This window comes from Grammomys surdaster, unplaced genomic scaffold (genome assembly GCF_004785775.1).
Source record: "Grammomys surdaster isolate TR1022 unplaced genomic scaffold, NIH_TR_1.0 185, whole genome shotgun sequence".
NCBI classification, from domain to species: domain Eukaryota; kingdom Metazoa; phylum Chordata; class Mammalia; order Rodentia; family Muridae; genus Grammomys; species Grammomys surdaster.
Genome location: NW_021604630.1, coordinates 16,846,181 through 16,864,345, shown reverse-complemented (window position 1 = coordinate 16,864,345; position 18,165 = coordinate 16,846,181). Strand labels below are relative to the sequence as shown.

Below are 18,165 nucleotides of genomic sequence, written 5' to 3'. Positions count from 1 at the left end.
ACACACACACACACACACACACACACACACACACACACACACACACACAGACTCTCTCTAAGTTTTAAAACAACACATATACAAAGACAATTTACATCAGTCAAGAAGGTCCTTTTGCATTTTCTATAGTTAATATCACCATCTCTCATTAATACAATTTCTATCACTTGATTACAGTCTTTCCCAAGTTATCTCGATACCCAATAACAGTTATATCATAATATATTCCAGTAATTCTTCCCATGCCCCAAATAAATTAGATTGATGGCTAGCTAGACAGTTGTCTGCCTTTTTTTCATTTTCTGCAAAAAAGAAACATATCATTTTTAGATAACTGTTATAAGTAGTCATTTCCTAATTTATATTTAATATTATAAAAATAAAAACTATGGGACTGAGTCTTTCCCAAGTGATCACAATATCCAAATCAACAAGCGCCAGGTTCCATGAGAGATGCTGTCTCAAAAGACAATGTAGAAAGCAATCAAGGAAGACACTCTATGTCAACTTCTGGCCTCCACACGCAGGTACACAAACACATACTACTACTATTACTGCTACTCCACCACAGTCACATGTACATACACTACATATGCACAAACACAACAAACCTCCAACTATGTAATTTTTAGACAGTTTCTTTTATAATAGCATATGATTTTACAGCACAGTATAGAACAATCTTAAGAAAAAAGGACAATTCAGGAGGTATTATATTCAGCATGAGTTTAAGAGTAAAAAATAAAAGAAAATCTTCAATAGTTTCTAAATAGATTATTCTTTCCTAAAAAGAAGACAAAATATCCTTTTGGAGAAATACTATCTTCAGAATACTTTGTGTTAACATTACAATATTGGTAAAAATCACAACAATGTTGTTTCAACTATCTATAATCAGATTATCTGCTAATCCATTATTTTATTCTTTCTTAGAGATCTCCAGGTGCTTAAATTATACAAATATTTGCTATACAAAAACTATAAATCAGTATCTGAACCTGTAAATAGATGTTTTTCAAATATCTAATACATAAAAGTATCCTATCATTTTTCCCTGATCTTTCTATTTTATTCAAAAATTTGTCTAAGTAGAATACATTAAATTTCATTTTTGTCCTGGATGATTTTCTTTTGTCCAGGTTTATCTTTTACAAAAAGACTTGATTTATTTTGTACTTATATATTTAAAGGTTTTCTGACTTGACTGCTATTTGGTGTACCTAATGTTCTGAAGAATACAACAAAGACTTATTAAATACCTATTAAAGGTACATGTGGATAGTGCAGGCTTCAAAGCATATTATTTTTTAAAACATCAACAATATTATCTCTATCAACAATCATCAGATTGTCAACCTTTGCTATACATTGAAAGTGTGCCCACATTTAACATATCATATTGGCTTACATCATCAGTAGTAACAAGGCTCTCACTTGGAGTAAGTTCTGAGTTTGATGCTACCCAAGTGCCAGAATTCACAGACTTTAAATTTTCTCCTTCTTTTTCATCACTTTCAGAAATATGTCTGGACACAATATCCTAAATAGTAAAATAAAGACATTTATATATAATACATATATATATGCTTTATTCTAAATTTATGTGACAAACTTCAAAGCAGTGGCAGATGGAACAAAAATAAAGCACTTTTCATAGATTAAATAGTAAGCAAAGAATATTAAACCATAGAAAAATGTGTGTAAAGATTAACTAAAACATACTGAAGCTATATAAGAAGTTTTAAATAAAATGTTGCCAAAAAAGCAAAAACAAAAAATAAATCAAAAGGCTGCTCTTCATTTAAGGAGGTAACCATATATAATAAGCACTGAGTAAGCGGAGAGAAGACTGTGAGGACCAGATACCTGCAACGCATATAAAGCTCGCTGTCTCAAGTAGTCTGTGTTAAGTAGCTGCAGCTCATGGAAAAGTTCAATCAGAAAATGTGGACGAGACTCATTTTGAGAAATCAATGTAGCCACTTCGGAATAAATAGTATCCCGTAAAGCTTCAAACATGGAAAAATCACTTCCAGTTTCTGGAAGATAAAAAAGATCAAGAAAATAATGTCAATAAAAATCTTCATAATAACTCCTGTTACTCTACATAGTTTTCTAAGCTTTAACACAACAAATCCTATTTCAGGGCTTTTAAAGAAATAATCTTAAAATATTAAGATAGATACTATGTATTAAAATATTTAAATTCAAGAATAGCAATATCTGATACCACTTAGAATCATACTTATTCCTCAGTAAAAATAAAAAATGACCAAGTATGGTAGAGCCTACCTATAAATCCAGAACTGGGGAACATAAAAAAGGACTATAAGTTAAAGAGGTCAGCAGCTTGGACTACATAGCCAAAAACTGGTCTGAAAATTAAACCAAACCAAAATTAAACAAAAACCTGGAAAACTATATGTACTTTATGGGACTAGTTACTGAAAATCAATAAGCTCTTAAATGCAATAAGCAAATTAAAATAATTTGGGTTTATTTTGGTAATATGAACACATCAAAAAAGAGAAGTGTACTTATTAATTGCTGTGGCTTAACAATGCATAATTATGTCATTAACTGGTCACTACAATGTAATATTTACTTAACACCAGATGACAAATCAGAGTAGAAGGTGCCCAACCATAGTTGTCAGACTCCCCATATATCACTGCCCCATGAACTTACTGGCAACACTCTTTCAAAGTCATACTCTTTTGCGTGGGTGTTTAGTGATGGAGAACAAACAAACCCTGCACCTCACATATGCCACTTTGAACCATATGGTTAGCCCTAAACTTTCTTGCAGGGTATAAATTAGGAAATTTTGTGTTCTTTTTAGAAACAGAAATGGAACCAAAAGCAACCCATACCCAAGTAGTTCTTCTACCTTTGAAATTCTGTAATTTTACTAGAACAGAAGAACTACAAATATCTAGGTTTTTTTTCTTCAAAAATCAATGATTCTAAGAGATAAAAAAAAGTTGAATGTTTCAATATATGTTGTTTTTTTTTAAAAAAAAGCATGCAAAGAGCATGAAGATATAATTACTATTGCAGAATAGAAATAAGACATACAGAAATAATGAAAACCAAGAAATCCCCACTTAAAGGAAAATATCCAGATCATTGTTATATAAACTTTCAATTCACATATGACAAGTTAAATCATAGTTTAATTTTTAAAATGTTGTTTCAAAGCTCTAAGAAAACAGTATGTTAATGGCTTAATAGTTTGCTATGATGAATTATTATTCTACAATAAAATCACTCCTAATTAATTCTAACTTTCATCTTTCCTTTTATGTAGTTAAGAGATTTAAATTTCATGTCAGTCTTTCCTCCTAAACTAAAATGAATGCTAGAAAGCTCCCTTCTCTCTGCTAGCCTAATCTTAATTGTACTAATGTGTGTCTAGTTTTGTCAGGTCTAGGTTTCTGTTTTATCTGAAATCTAGTTGTCAGTTGAACATTTAACAGCTTGGCCATCTCTCTTCCCTTTGTTTTATCTTCTTTAGAGTCCTCTAAGGACTCAAATGAGACTTTACTTTCTATTCATATATTACTGCAGAAAGAAGCTAAGATGTTTTTATAATTGTAAATCATATTAAAATAAAAAATCCCTCATGTTCTGCTGTATGAGGTAAAATACTTTTATAATTTTAAATAATATAAATATGTACTAATACAAATATGTACTTCTGAATCAAAATAGCATTTTGGAATGTTTCTAAATCTCTATGATCTTTATTTATTATAGCCTATGCCCATCATAGCTGGGCTTTTGATGAGTTATTTTTCAGATACTGACTGGTAGCAAAAACTGGTTGCAGCACAAAAACATCTTTATCTATTTACCAAAACCTTAATGCGTTTCAGTGTATCAGGTATATGAAACAAATAATTTTTAAACACTGTCACAAAAAATGTTTCTACTACCTTTACAGATGTGTTGGCTAGGTTTCATGTTTATAAAACAAGAAAGGTGGCCAGTTTTGCCAACTGTGAATTATAAACTTCAGAATATGAGGTTTTTATTTTTTGTGAGTTTAGTACCATATGTACACCAAATATACCAAGCTAAATCTAAAAATGAAAAGAAATTTAAGGGTTGGAAAGATGGCTCAACAGTTAAGAGTGCTAGCTGCTCTTTTAGAGGACTCAGGTTCAATTCTCAGCACCCACATGACGTCTAACTACTGTCTGCTGCTCCAGCATCAGGCATCCAATGCACAGACATACAGAGACAAAGCACCCACACACATAAAAGTAAAAACCAAAACAAGTCAAGTATGGTAGCACACAACTTTAATTCCATCACTCAGGAAGCAGAGGCAGGTGGATCTGTGTTCAAGGCCAGACTAGTCTACACAGAGAGCTCAAGAACAGCCAGGGCTCTACAGAGAGACCAACTCATAAAAATTAAAAAAACAAAAAACAAAAAACAAATAAACAAACAAACAAAAATCAGGATACTATAGGATTTTAAGTTCAAAAAAGAAAAGTAACAAATATGGGCACTAAGCAAATTGTGCCCATATAAGTGCCTCCTGGCACTTCACATGTATTTCTTTTAAATTGTTAGACTGCTGTAAAATTCTAGCATATGCTGTAGGGAAGGGTAGACATAGGATAAGCATAAAATGTTGTGAACACAGGGCTTATTATGAGTAAGTGAATGAGAAAAAAATAAAATTTAAAAAAGATATTTATCTAAATGTTACTGCAAATAATAGTTTACGCTGTCTTTGGAAACATTCTCATTAGATGGTCAGGAGAGCTGGCTCAATGGTTAAGAGTAAGCACTGGTTGATGTTCCAGAGGACCTAGGTTTGATTCTCAACACTCACATGGCGGTTCACAGCACCTAGAACTATGATTCCAGGGGATCAGATACCCTCTACTTGCTTCCTCAGGCACTAGTCATTCACTTGGTGAAGAAACATATATGCACAATACATCCATAGAAATAGTTTAAAAATGTGAAGTGTTTTCATTAAGAAACTGCTATAAACTAAAGTTGTTGTGATCAGTGACGACAACCATAGTGATGTACTATCTTTTTTTTTTTTTTTTTTTAAGGGTAGGGAGTATAAGACACTGACACTCCTATAATTACTGTGGGAAAAGAGGAAAGCATAATCCAATAATAGCAATAAATGCTGCACTCTAATTACCATGTTATAGGCCAAGTCACAACAGGCATCAATAAATATGTAGAGAATCTTAGGGTCACAGTAAATGAAAAACATGTTGATGAACAGCATATTTATACCTACAAACTATTTAATTTACCAAAAATTCAATAAATTATTTGAGACAGGTTTTTAGGATGTGCCCCTGATAGACAACTCAATATGTAGACCAGACTGGCCACCACTCACATAGATGTGCCTGTCTCTGCCCCAGTACTGGGATTAATGGCATGTGCCACTGTGCCAGACCTCTTTTTTTTTTTAAATGACAACAATAAGGTCTGGAATACTAACTTTCAATGAAGATAATACTACTCAATTTTTATTAAGCCATTCAATTCTGTGCCCTTCCTCAACTCCCACCCAACTCTTTGACAATAACACTACTGGGTAAAAATAGTGAAAGGAGATGAAAATTTGAATATTTTGCTGAGTACAGGACAATAGAATTGTTATTTTTGCCAAAGGAATCTTGAACTTTAAGTTGAAAGTTAAGTGCTATGAATGAACTCCTAGCAATATGACAAAGCCATTTCGAAATGTGAAGTTTCTTTTCTGATTAAAAAATTAACAACTATTTACTACATACAATTCAGAAAACACAGTTCATTAAAATCACTGCAAACACTCATACATTTTCTTCTATGCTTGTTTTCCTTTATATTTCTACTCATACATACATGGAATTATACTGTTCGGCCAACACTAAACCTTCAATTTTTTTCACTTCTCCATTAGGATGCATTCCAAAGAATAGTTACAAGCTAAGGGCACTGTTTTCAAAGCTTTTACAGAAAAGTACAATTTGCATTGCCACCCATTTAAAAAGTGTTGGAAGAAAGCAAGTACCTTTCCTATAATTCCACAGCTGAAAAATAAAAATAAAATAATGTAGCATTATAAAGCTCAAACGATGGGCTGGAGAGATGGCTCAGTGGTTAAGAGCACTGACTGCACTTCCAGAGGTCCTGAGTTCAAATCCCAGCAACCACATGGTGGCTCACAACCATCTGTAATGAGATCTGATGCCCTCTTCTGGTGTGTCTGAAGACAGCTACAGTGTATTCATATATAATAAATAAATAAATCTTTTTTAAAAAAATAAAGCTCAAACGACATGCATAAAAATTCTATAATCAAACTTTTGTATATAAAATATGATACAAATAGATGATACCATATTCACAAGAGGAGACAAATGAGATTGAATCTCTATTTACAATTCTATGTATTTGAGATGTACCTATTCTTTTTATAAATCATCAAATATTGAATACTTAAAATGGTGACAGTCATTGACCCCACTCAATAAACACTTACTGAGAGCATACCACCAATTACGTATTATACTGACATTTAGTGTAAAAATATAAAAAGTAGTTAGATGACCCCAAAGGACTCAAAAGGACAACATAAACATCTAAAAACACCTAATACTATATCCTGTGACTCAGATAATGGAAAAGCTTTGCACTGACACAAAAGGAAATGAAAGAGGAAAGGGAAAGCTACCCAACCTTAGATTCATATACAATTTCAAGATTATTGAATTAAAATTTTACTTATGAGTGAAAGGAGAAAAAAACAAAAGCAAAAAAATTAACAACTGGTAAGTAAGCTGAGAAACAGCATGGCAGTCATGGGAATGCTCTTATTCACTATCACTGAAGAAAATAAGTTCAAGCCAAAGATTGTGAGATATGAATATACAAGGCTAGAAGGAACTAATTCCTTGCTAGTTGTATTTGTTAAAGTAATGTACACACACTTTTATCACATGCCTGATGCAGCAAATGTTTTAAGAAAAAGAAGTAATAAGATTTCATATCAAATCCTATTTAGGTAAGATTTCTAGAATTTCAATTAGGAATTCCATACTAATAACAATTATTTGTTTACAAAGAATTTTTTAATGTGTCAGAAACACTAAAAAGATCACAGAAACTATTTGGAGTTTATATTTCTCTATGATTAAAACCTTTTACATGATAGGAATCTGTGATAGTCTATTATTAAAACGTGCTTTAGTGTAGCTTTTCAAATTTAAGATGAATTCCCTAGATTAAAACAAACAAAAAAAGAGGAACATACCTGAAGATATTTCTGCAGACCTACTATATTTTATTATTTTTTCCAGCTGTTCATGATTCTTTCTGCTGAATAATTTTGCTTGAACAGGCTCTTCAGTCTGGGCTGAATGTCTGTTCCTACTTTTGCAAGGTTCACATGTGCTAGACACACTGGCACTTTCATACCCTCGGGTAAAAAAAGTGACAGCTGTTATCAGTTGCAACTAACTTAATCTGAAAGGGAAACTCATTTCCATAGTAAAATAGTACAAGTAACTCAATTTATAGTGGTATTATGGCCTAGCATAAACAGAATACAAAATACTGTCTTTGAATACCTTCAGAATAACCTTTAGAAGGATTGAGTGACAATAATCAATTCTAACAGTTCACTTATCTTCTGATACTCATCGAAACACCTCAACTAAAAGTACAGTAAGGCAAATTTCATAAGATCTGAATTCTCTACTAGACTCCAAGGTAACACATTTTCAAGGTTACAAAACAAAACACAAAAACCCACACTACTGCATTTTCTTTCTAAGGTTTTTATATTTCACATTCATTTTATTGTATGACACAACTCAATTTCTTTTATTCTATATGGACTGATGGTTAAGTTGATCCTCTTCCCACTGAGTTAAAATAAACACTGATATAATAGTAAACCTCATATTTCATTGTTTTATTTCTTACATTGTTTTAGTTTCTATTTCAAAGTATGTTTGTTTGTGACAGAGTTTCTCTGTGTAACAGCTCTGGCTCTCCTGGAACTCACTTTGTAGACCAGGCTGGCCTTTAACTCACAAATATCTGCCTGTCTCTGCCTTCAAGTGCTGGGATTAAAGGCATGTGTCACCACACCACACTGCCCTACCTACAAAGTCATTTTTTACTCTTTTGGTCACAGAAATTATATAATATGTTTTTCATTTGGTAAGCAAACCCCACTTAGCTTCTTTTCTTGGCTACTCTTAGATATTTATCTTTCCATATATGCTGAGAGCTTTTTTTGTCAGTTTCAAAATCAACCCAAGGCAACACAAAACAGACTAAAATTAAATGCACTTAATCTGAAGAGTTAAATTTTATACATTTTTATCTCAGAAGTAGCTTTGTTTTTATACTTAATCTTTTTTATTATATATATATATATGTATATATATATATACATATATATATATATATATATGTTTTTATAGAACTACTATTTTTCTTGTTAGCAAAGAAAAGTGTTTGGCTACTTACTCAGTTAAAAACCATTTTAACAGTTTACCTTATTAAATTAACATTAGTAAAAATACTAGTAGAAACAAATGTTTCTCTTTAATAGCAGTAGTTACTCCAATATTTCTGGTCCTACGTTTCCAAATAAGCTAAACAGGCTGGTAATACAAAAAGTCCCTCTTTTATTTTTCCATTTTGACAGAAATGCCTGTGAAATGTTTCCATTCTACAGTATGATAGACATTGGCTAATGGCGTTAACATCCTTAACTGTTTTTTGTTTTGTTTTGCTTAATCTATTTTAATTTAATTAGGAATGACTTCAAATCTAACCTACTACTGTAAATATGGCTTTTTCCTTTTAACATAGATTTTCTGGTAATATATCATGAGAATGTTTCTGAAGTTAACTGTACAGTCAATTATCTAATATTCTTTTGATACATTAGCAGTTGCTAGTATTCTACTGATTTTTTTTTCTTTTTCTACATTGTCTTACTCTAAAAATCCCATCTGTTCTTGAACACAGTACTGGGGTACATGACCATATCTAGCTAGTATACTACCTTATATTTCTTATACAAAGGTAACTCAATCTTCCTGCTTCAGCTTCTTTATCTTTGAATATACACTGAGATTGGTTTGTGTATATGAATTTTTAAGTATATATACCTCATAGCTGAGCAGTGGTGGTACATGCCTTTAATCCCAGCACTTGGGAGGCAATGTTTGGCAGATCTCTGAGTTCAAGGCCAGCCTGGTCTACAGATTCCAGAAATACACAGAGAAACTCTGTCTCAAAAAGCAACAACAAAAAGTGTCTGTCTATCTCTTTTTGGTTCCTTGTGACAGGATATAGACTTGCTACTCTATAGCTGAGATGCTCTTCAGATTCGCAACAATCTTCTTGACTCAGCCTCTATAGTATTGGAGCTGCAGGTGTGTAAGGCCATGACTAGCTAGTGTTCTATCTTACCTTTTTTAGACAAAAGTAACTCTATTACAAGTCACATCTGGTTTCCTTCAAATAGGTTAAGCCAGGTCTCTTAGCTGAATACAGGATTCTTAATTGCAGTCCCAGCCCACTGTAACCTGTACCTCTTTTTGTTTGCTTGCTTTTTTTTTGTTTGTTTGTTTGTTTGTTTGTTTTTTATTTTTTGGTTTTTTTGAGACAGGGTTTCTCTCTTTATATCCCTGGCTGTCCTGGAACTCACTCTGTAGACCAGGCTTGCCTCGAACTCAGAAATCCGCCTGCCTCTGCCTCCCAAGTGCTGGGATTAAAGGCATGTGCCACCACTGCCCGGCTGCTTGTTTTGTTTTTAATAAACTGGACCCAGATCTGGATGACTTTAAGTGAATTAAGTCCTCCTTGAACTCCCAAATGCCAGTAATAGGTATCTGCATCTATATTTGGGCTATGTATTCATATGTATTCTTCTACAGAGTGTGAGACTGCTTGATGCCAGTTAGGGGTTTTGTTTTGTATAAAACTTATTCTTTTTCTCTGTAAACAGAGCCACTGTTTTTAGCTCATCTTGGCTAGTCGGGAATTTGGTCACCCCGCACAGGCAGCTTCCCCACTCCCTTCATGGACGGACAGAAGTTGGCTCCACCTAACTTACTACTACTCTCAAATCCTTTATCATCTTTATTATGTATTTAAATATTGCTTCTTGCTTTTCATTTTACAACTCATAACAAACACATCAGCGCTCCAAGATTTTCTCTTAAGCCTCTAAAATAAGCCCTCCCAATAGCTTTTATCGCCTACTACTTTTTGAATTCTTTGATTTTCAAAATTTGTAGTTTGGGAGTTAATGGTATCTATCTACCCTCTTTAGCAAACAATATTAAGATTACCAAAAACATTTCTCTATTTTTAAAGAATTTACATATTATAATTCAATCTGCTTATATACCCTTATTTTGTTTAACTATGTATTTCCTTCAAAAAATTCTATTGCTAAATTTTGCTTGCTCTGGTAGCGTCCGTCTATGAATTCTCTCTGATTGCTAGTTTTCTTCTTATATGTACTATTATATCTACTATTATGAATTTTAACTACCCTAAGGATAAAAACAAATGCTGGGCCATTTTAATGGTTACATTCAACTTTTCTCTGGTGAAGCCTTTCAGCTGCAAAAGCTAATACTTATTTATGTGCAAGGGTAGGAAGAATAGCCACATCATTGTTCACTAGTATCTCTGACAATTAGTATCTCCAAGAGACACAAGATTGGTAATAATCGGGATAAGAAGGGCAAAAATAGAAAAGTCGCACCTCTTTCACTACAGCTTTCCTTAAGAACACCAGTCATTCAACAGAAGTGAGAGAAGAATCTTTGATGCGTATGCTCCCCAGACTGAAGCAGCTACTCTGATGACACCAAGCAAACTCCCATATTATTGTGCTGTCTCTGTGATATCTTATGAGGAGTCAAACCTCCTTCTATTTCTAAGAACATAATTTAAGTTAATATTTCATTACCTCAAATTTAAATTTCTGAGTTCTTTACTGGTTTTTCAGACTGAAGCCTAGTCATAATTACCCATTCTGCATGAAACTTACTGGAAATAGTTCTCTTAATAGATGGCTAGTTTACTACTGTATGTACATAAAATAGTTCCATAAATAAAGGGAATTCTACCAAAAATATTATGGAAAATGATATGAGTACCACACATATGGTTGTTTAAACCACATTGCTGTGAAGGGGAGAAAAAAGTATATTAACCTAACAAGATGTTTTACATAAATGGAATTAAACTTTTTACTTTATTACCAAATTACATGAAAAGTATTAAATGAATCCTAATTGAAATTAAATATAGCTTATGGATACATGCAAAATTCTCTTTATGAACTTTACAAAGGCATACATGATATCAACCTGCCAAAAAAAACTGAAATTAAGAGAGAAACATCCTAGCCAGGCAGTGGTGGCACACGCCTTTAATCCCAGAACTTGGGAGGCAGAGGCAGGTAGATTTCTGAGTTCGAGGCCAGCCTGGTCTACAGAGTGAGTTCCAGGACAGCCAGGACTACACAGAGAAACCCTGTCTCGAAAAACCAAAAACAAAAAACAAAAAACAAAAAAACCAAAAAAAAAAACAAAAAACAAAAAACAAACAAACAAAGAGAGAGAGAGACAGAGACAGAGACAGAGAGAGACAGAGACACAAACACCCTACAATTCAGACGCTATAATAGGGAATCTTAATTGGGAAACTACATCCACAAGATTGGCCTATAGGAAAATCTGGGAGGCACCATTTTGTTAAATGATTGATGTGGAAGGACCCAGTCCACTGTGGATGATGCCAACACTGGGCAGGTGATCTTGGATGTGATAAGAAAGCAAGTTGAGCAAGCCAGCAAGCAACATTCCTCCATGGCTTCTGCATCAGTTCCTGCCCTGATTTCTTTTGGTGACATAGAACTGTAAGCTGAAATAAACCTTCCCTTTTGGTCATAGTATTTTACCACAACAATAGAAAACTTAGCTAAGACAGAGGGAAATAATTGTCTACTACAACTAGGTAAGATTTCCTTTACTAAAGACACTACATATTCGGGATCCAGGGCATAGCAAAACTAAGCTGGAACTGACCTGGAAACTTACTCCCTTCTGACTAACTTTTATAGTGCTGAAAGGTGCTATGTAGGCCAGTCAGAGACTCCATCAATCATCCACCAATAGTCCCACCTAGTGGTGGCCCCTGCATGCTACAATAGCTATCTGTCAGGTCACTGGTAAAACAGTGGCATGACCATTATGTGGTAACTGACTTATTGGACTTGAGGCCTGCATTGCAGGGGGGACTGGTACTGAAAACTTATTTTAAAAAGTTCATGACTAGGGAGATCAAAAGCCCTACATAAGAACCTACTACCACTGTTTTGCTCAAAGAACATGTTTTCAAGTCATCTTCTAAATATTATGCTTATTGCCATAGACTTATGCTGCTCAACTTTAATCAGTTAAGCTTCTTTTTACAGTGGGCATAGGTTAATACAGAGACTCATGGCTGGTTAAAGTTCTACGAAAGTAACTGTTAAGGGCTCAACTCTAAATGGGACATCTTTGTCATTCTCACAAACAAGGCCGAGGAAATATTGTAGAAGAGGAGGCAGAAAGACTATAGGAAGCAGAAACTAGGAAGGACTGCTGTGGAATGCTGTCTTTTGGACAGCATTATTATATACTAATTGTATACTTATTAACTTATAGAGCCATCATTGCCTGTATTTATTGTACACAAGCCAGTCAACCATATAGCATGGATAAGACAGGGACCATGTAAACACAGTCAGTACTAATTGTCTTCACTGGTTTAAATGAGATATTCCCATAAACTCAGACACTTGATACTTGATCCCCAGCTGATGGCACTGTTTGGGTGTGACCTTAGGAACTGTGGCATTGATGGAGGAGGTATGTCACTGAAGGGAGGCTCTTGAGAGCTAAAAGATTCACATCATTTTGATTTCATGCTGTTTCCTGCTTGCAGGTCAAGACATAAAATAAACCTTTAGCTTCTTTCTCAAGCTGACATGCCTGCTGCTTTCCCATCACGATGGATTCTCATCCCTCTGGAACATAAGCCCAATAAATCCTTTCTTCTGTAAGTTGCCTTTGTCATGGTATTTTACCACAGCAACAGAAAAGTGACTAATACAGTAAGTTATTTTTTAAAAAAGAGGACATGAAGGAAAAAGAAGGATGGGTTAGGGAAAGAGTAAAAGAGGGATTGTCTAAGAATGAGTCATGTTCTTTAAAAGAGTCGGGAATGGAGATGGTTCAGTAGTTCTTGACTCATAGCCCATCTATAACTCCCAGTTCCATGGGATCTAATGCCCTTCAAGGGCACTAGCCATGTGGTACACATACAAACATACAGGAAAAACACTCGAATGCAAAATAAAATAACTTAAAAATGTTTTCAAAGATAGATGGACCAAAGAAGTGGCTCAGCCTAGAGGCAGTTATCAGAAACTAGAATTTGATCCTAGAACACATAAATGTGGACAAAACCAACAAACTACATGGAGTTTCCCCTAATCTACACACGTATGCCATGGTATATCTAACTGGGGACTTTCAACCACTACACACACACACACACACACACACACACACACACACACACACACACCAGAAAGAGAATAATGATGATAATAATAACATATATAATATAGTAATAAAAATCATCTTTAAATATTTACAAAGAAGGAGGCAAAAACATGAATCAAGGAAAATATCAAGGTCAAGGGCTAGATTTCTTTTGAAATTTTTTAGTATATTTTCATTTTATCTGTTACTATGTATGTGTTTAGATGTGTAAGCATGGAGAGGTCACAAGACAACTTTGGGAAATCTGTTCTCTCCTCCACAAAGGGGACTTCAGGGATCAGCTTTGGTCACTAGGCTTAGTGGCAAACATTTTTATCTGATGAGCTATCTTTCCAATCCAAGGTCTGGATTTCTAAGTTAAGGTACTAATGTGTGACTAATGAGTGACTTCTAGGCATTTTTGGGTTGTTTTGGTTCTTGTTTTGTTATTGATAGTGTCTTGCTATGTGCCTAAGTTAGCCTCAAACTTGCAACTATCCAGACTCAGTCTCTCAAATAACTTAATTATAGATGTGAGCTACCAGGCCAAGATTTTTCCAAGGAGAACAGCAGAACTAATAAGGATTAATGCTTCATATTATCACTGGCTAAGTGAGACAGTACTGTGAAAGCATGAGGCTCTAATCTCTAATTTCTGTCCACAACTCTCCCGTATGTTTGGTTCTGATTCATTCCTTATGACTGAATTAGCTACAAGAAATAATACTTCTACTTATGCCTTCACTGATGAAAACTACATTAGCCATGGCATTCTAAAGGCCCTGCATGATTCCAAACAGCCACTGAGGGAAGAGCTGAACCACTGTTTATCAGCTTCCTAGAACACAAGAGTTGCTATGTGGCCACTTCTCACTTACTCTCTTCTCTCTCTGAGAGGCTGTCCAAAAAAAAAAAAAAAAGAAAGAAAAGAAAAAAAAAAAAAGCTTACTCCCTCTCGGCTCCTAACTAAACATGAGAACTTTGTCCTTCTGTCTCACTTCTGCAGGACAGCAGTAGACTACAGCTAAAGATGCAAGTGTCTCCTAGTTCCTTTGGTTTCAGTGTTGCTCTTGGTACAGTGTGCACTGATTCAGGTGGGCTATAAAAGTTTGTATAGTTCTAATAAGCTTACAGATGTTCTTATCAATGGTTTACATTCTACATAGCAGGAATTTAGAAGACCAATTTTATTCTGCTATATATTAATCATATTTAGTGCTATAGTTTGATCCTACTGTGAAATAGGACCTTAACAATAGCAAGTGAATGTCATCTGAACAAATGTGAATTATTTGGACTGATATAATAACAATCTTTGCCCCAAAGTAAAGAAAAAAAAGCTAACCGTCTATATGTCATTAACAGAATGGCCATAATCAGTAATACAAATGATAACAAACATTGGTTGTAGATGCTGTTCAGGGGAAATTCTTCTATACTGTTGGTGGACACATCAACTAGTACAGTTACACTGGGAATAATTTAAGAGGTTTCTCAAAAAAGCTAAAAAAAAAAAAAGCCTTATGATTCAATATGACTCTTAGGCATATACTCAACAGACTATATATATTCCATTACAGAGACACCTGCATTTCAATGCTATTGCCATTCTTGCCACAACAGCTACAAAGTGGATTCAACCTGTGTAGTAGTCATCAATACATAAATGGATGAGAAAACTGTAGTATGCAAACATACTGTAATATTACTTAGCAGTAAAGAAAAATGAAATCATGATTATAGGTTAAATATAGGAAATTAGAAAAACAACTAGCAGTAACTCTGGTAGAGAAAAATAAATACCACATGTTCTCTCTTATATGTAAATTCTAGCTTCAAATCATTTGTGTCATGTGTTTAACTTGGAGCATAAGGAGCAAGAAGGGGGAACTTTTCAGTTGGGGCTGGGAAGGGCTGGTGCTGAGACTAGAAAGGCTTAAGGTATGGGGGGCAAAAGTATAGGTAAAACCAAGGGGTTGTGAGAAAGGCTAATCCAAAGGAAGGTGGTATGGAAAGCCCTACAGAAGCCTACTATCTCAAGATCATTTACGAAATGTAATTGGATAGTAGAATACATGTGCTATGAAATAAGAGAGGAGTATATGGGAAAGGAGGGAGTATAAAGGACTAAGCAAGAATAGAGGGAGAGGGATATAGAGGGTGAATTAGCCAAAATGAAAGAAACCACGTTAGTAAGCTACTTCCAAAATCAAATAGAGATGTTTGCATGGTGGACAATGTAGCTCTTGGAGGACATGAATTATTATATAAAAATTGCAATGCAAGTCATGAGACACCGCCCTACAAGTCATTGGTCAGGGAAATTTCAAAGGTATATAAAACACCACGCTACTGTTATTACCTTTGGTTACCCACAGTGATGGTTAGTTTTATATCAATTTGATACAAGGTAATATCATCTGTGAAGAAGGACTCTCAATTGGCCTATTGGCAAGTCTCTTGGGCATTTTCTTGATTAGTAATTGATATAGCGCCCGGCGGTGGTGACGCACGCCTTTAATCCCAGCACTTGGGAGGCAGAGGCAGGTGGATTTCTGAGTTCGAGGCCAGCCTGGTCTACAGAATGAGTTCCAGGACAGCCAGGGCTACACAGAGAAACCCTGTCTCAAAACAAACAAACAAACAAACAAACAAAAATGATATAGAAGGGATCAGGCCATTGTGGGAGGGGCCATTCCTAGCTCAGTAGTTCTGGGTGCTATAAGGAAGCAGGCTGAGCAAGCCATGAAGAACAAGCTGGTAAGCAGCAACTTCTCCATGGCCTCTGCTTTAGTTTCTGATAAAAGTCATGCCCTAACTTTCCTTCATGATGGATTGCAACTGTAAGATGAAATAAAACCTTCTCTCCCTAAGTTGCTATTGGTCATGACATTTTATCACAGAAAAAGAAACCTAAGACACCCACCATAACTCCATGGCTATAGTATATAAAGATATCAATCTCAAACCAACAGGGGAAACTTCCTTTCTATTGGCTAGCTTTCATAATGCCAGATGGAGCTACGAAGGCTGCTGAGAGAAAAAAGGCATCGGTGATCTTACCCAGTGATGGATTCTGCATTCCACAATATAGACCTTCTGGCAAATGTGCCCTCTCATACAATACTGATGAGATTTGAGCCCTGCTCCAGAGGAAGAAATTTCATCCCAAGGCTAGGGAGGTCTTAGGCCCTAGGACTGAACCTGCTACTATTATTTTTTGGTCAGAAAGGCTTCTTTTTTCAGTGGACAGCAATCAATGCAAAGATGTAAAATTAGCCAAAATGCTGAGAAGAAATTGAGTGCTCAGTCCTAACGATCTCTTTATTAACAGTACTCCACCAAGCCCCAAGGTTCAGGTATATCTCAGAACAGACAGTAGCAAGAATGTAAGAGCCAGAGGATGGAGCAAAGTGCAGAGAAATTCTGTCTCTAGATGTGAACCATCACTCAACTCATAAACTCACTGCCGCCATGGTTACCTGCACAAGATCAATCTAGCCAAACTTCTGACATAGATAAATGGGGAGCTTTTCCCGGGAGAGAGAGAATCAGTCTCTTTTAAGGATGTTTCCACTGGCAACATGTCCTAGGCTACCCTGGCAACATTCCTATGCTCCAGTGGATGACCCCCACACCCATGTACATAAGTGAGTTATCAAAAAAGACAGTCTTTTCTCTCATTGGCCATCTGAAGCTAGGTCATCAGCAGTTCACACAAGTTCAGGTCATTCATATCAGTTTGGGAAGGTTTCTTGCTTTTCTAAGCCTACTCACACCATTACAGTTTGATCCAGAAACGTGAATTCAACAAGTTTTGGGTAGTGTTTCTCCATCAGTGTACAAAGGACTTCACAAAGTTGGACTAAATGACCTTGAGTGGATTACTCAAGACCATTTACCAATGAAAGAGATCACTCAACTCTGTACATTAAAAAAAATATTTTTTTCATAAAATAAAAGAAGAAATATGATGGGGAATAAATGGGCAGCTAGAGGGACATGGGGTTGGGCATAGTATTTCACTGAATAGAACATGAAATTCTCAGAAATAAAGAAAAATTGTAATTTAAAAAAATAAGGTATTTCATAATAATAAGGATTTTTTTCCAAACCTACTAAACCAGGATCATTTTTTGGTTTGTGTAATAAAAAGGGTCTCGGTAGGTAGCCCAATCTGACCTTGAACTCTGATCCTCCTTCCTCAGTATCCTGATGAATCAGCATCTATACTTAGAATGGTATTCCCAGGGAGCCCCATATGAAACTTAATTTAAAAAGTTTAAGGAGTACTACCCACGGCACATCAAATTATCCAGCTACACAAAAGAATGTTTAGAGTGTTACAATAAAAATTCCTCACATTTCTTCAGTTATGTATTTGTAGGCACAAAGCACCAGGAAGTCAAAAATTATGTGATTATTCATAGGGCCTGTCTCAAAAATGAACCATTTTCTACTTGAATAGTTGTATGGTTTTACCAAATTTAAACCAAATTTATTTAGAGTTTAACTAATAAAACTGCTTTAAATCTAGTACTTCAGCAAAGTCTTAAGAAAA

General features: G+C 35.0%; 1 protein-coding gene across 7 annotated transcripts in view; it reads right to left on the bottom strand.

Annotated features, from left to right (window-relative positions):
- Window positions 1–18,165, bottom strand: part of Pcm1 (pericentriolar material 1) — a 95,687-nt gene that overhangs the window by 22,049 nt on the left and 55,473 nt on the right. For 5 of the 7 annotated variants that reach the window (XM_028768320.1, XM_028768316.1, XM_028768318.1 and 2 more), the window contains 3 exons: window positions 7,286–7,450; window positions 1,867–2,039; window positions 1,409–1,540 (listed from right to left, as the gene is read on the bottom strand). In XM_028768320.1, the coding sequence (XP_028624153.1) occupies window positions 1,409–1,540; window positions 1,867–2,039; window positions 7,286–7,450 (470 nt within the window). The remainder of the gene's footprint in view (window positions 1–1,408; window positions 1,541–1,866; window positions 2,040–7,285; window positions 7,451–18,165) is intronic. The other 2 variants (XM_028768321.1, XM_028768322.1) reach the window with 1 other exon arrangement.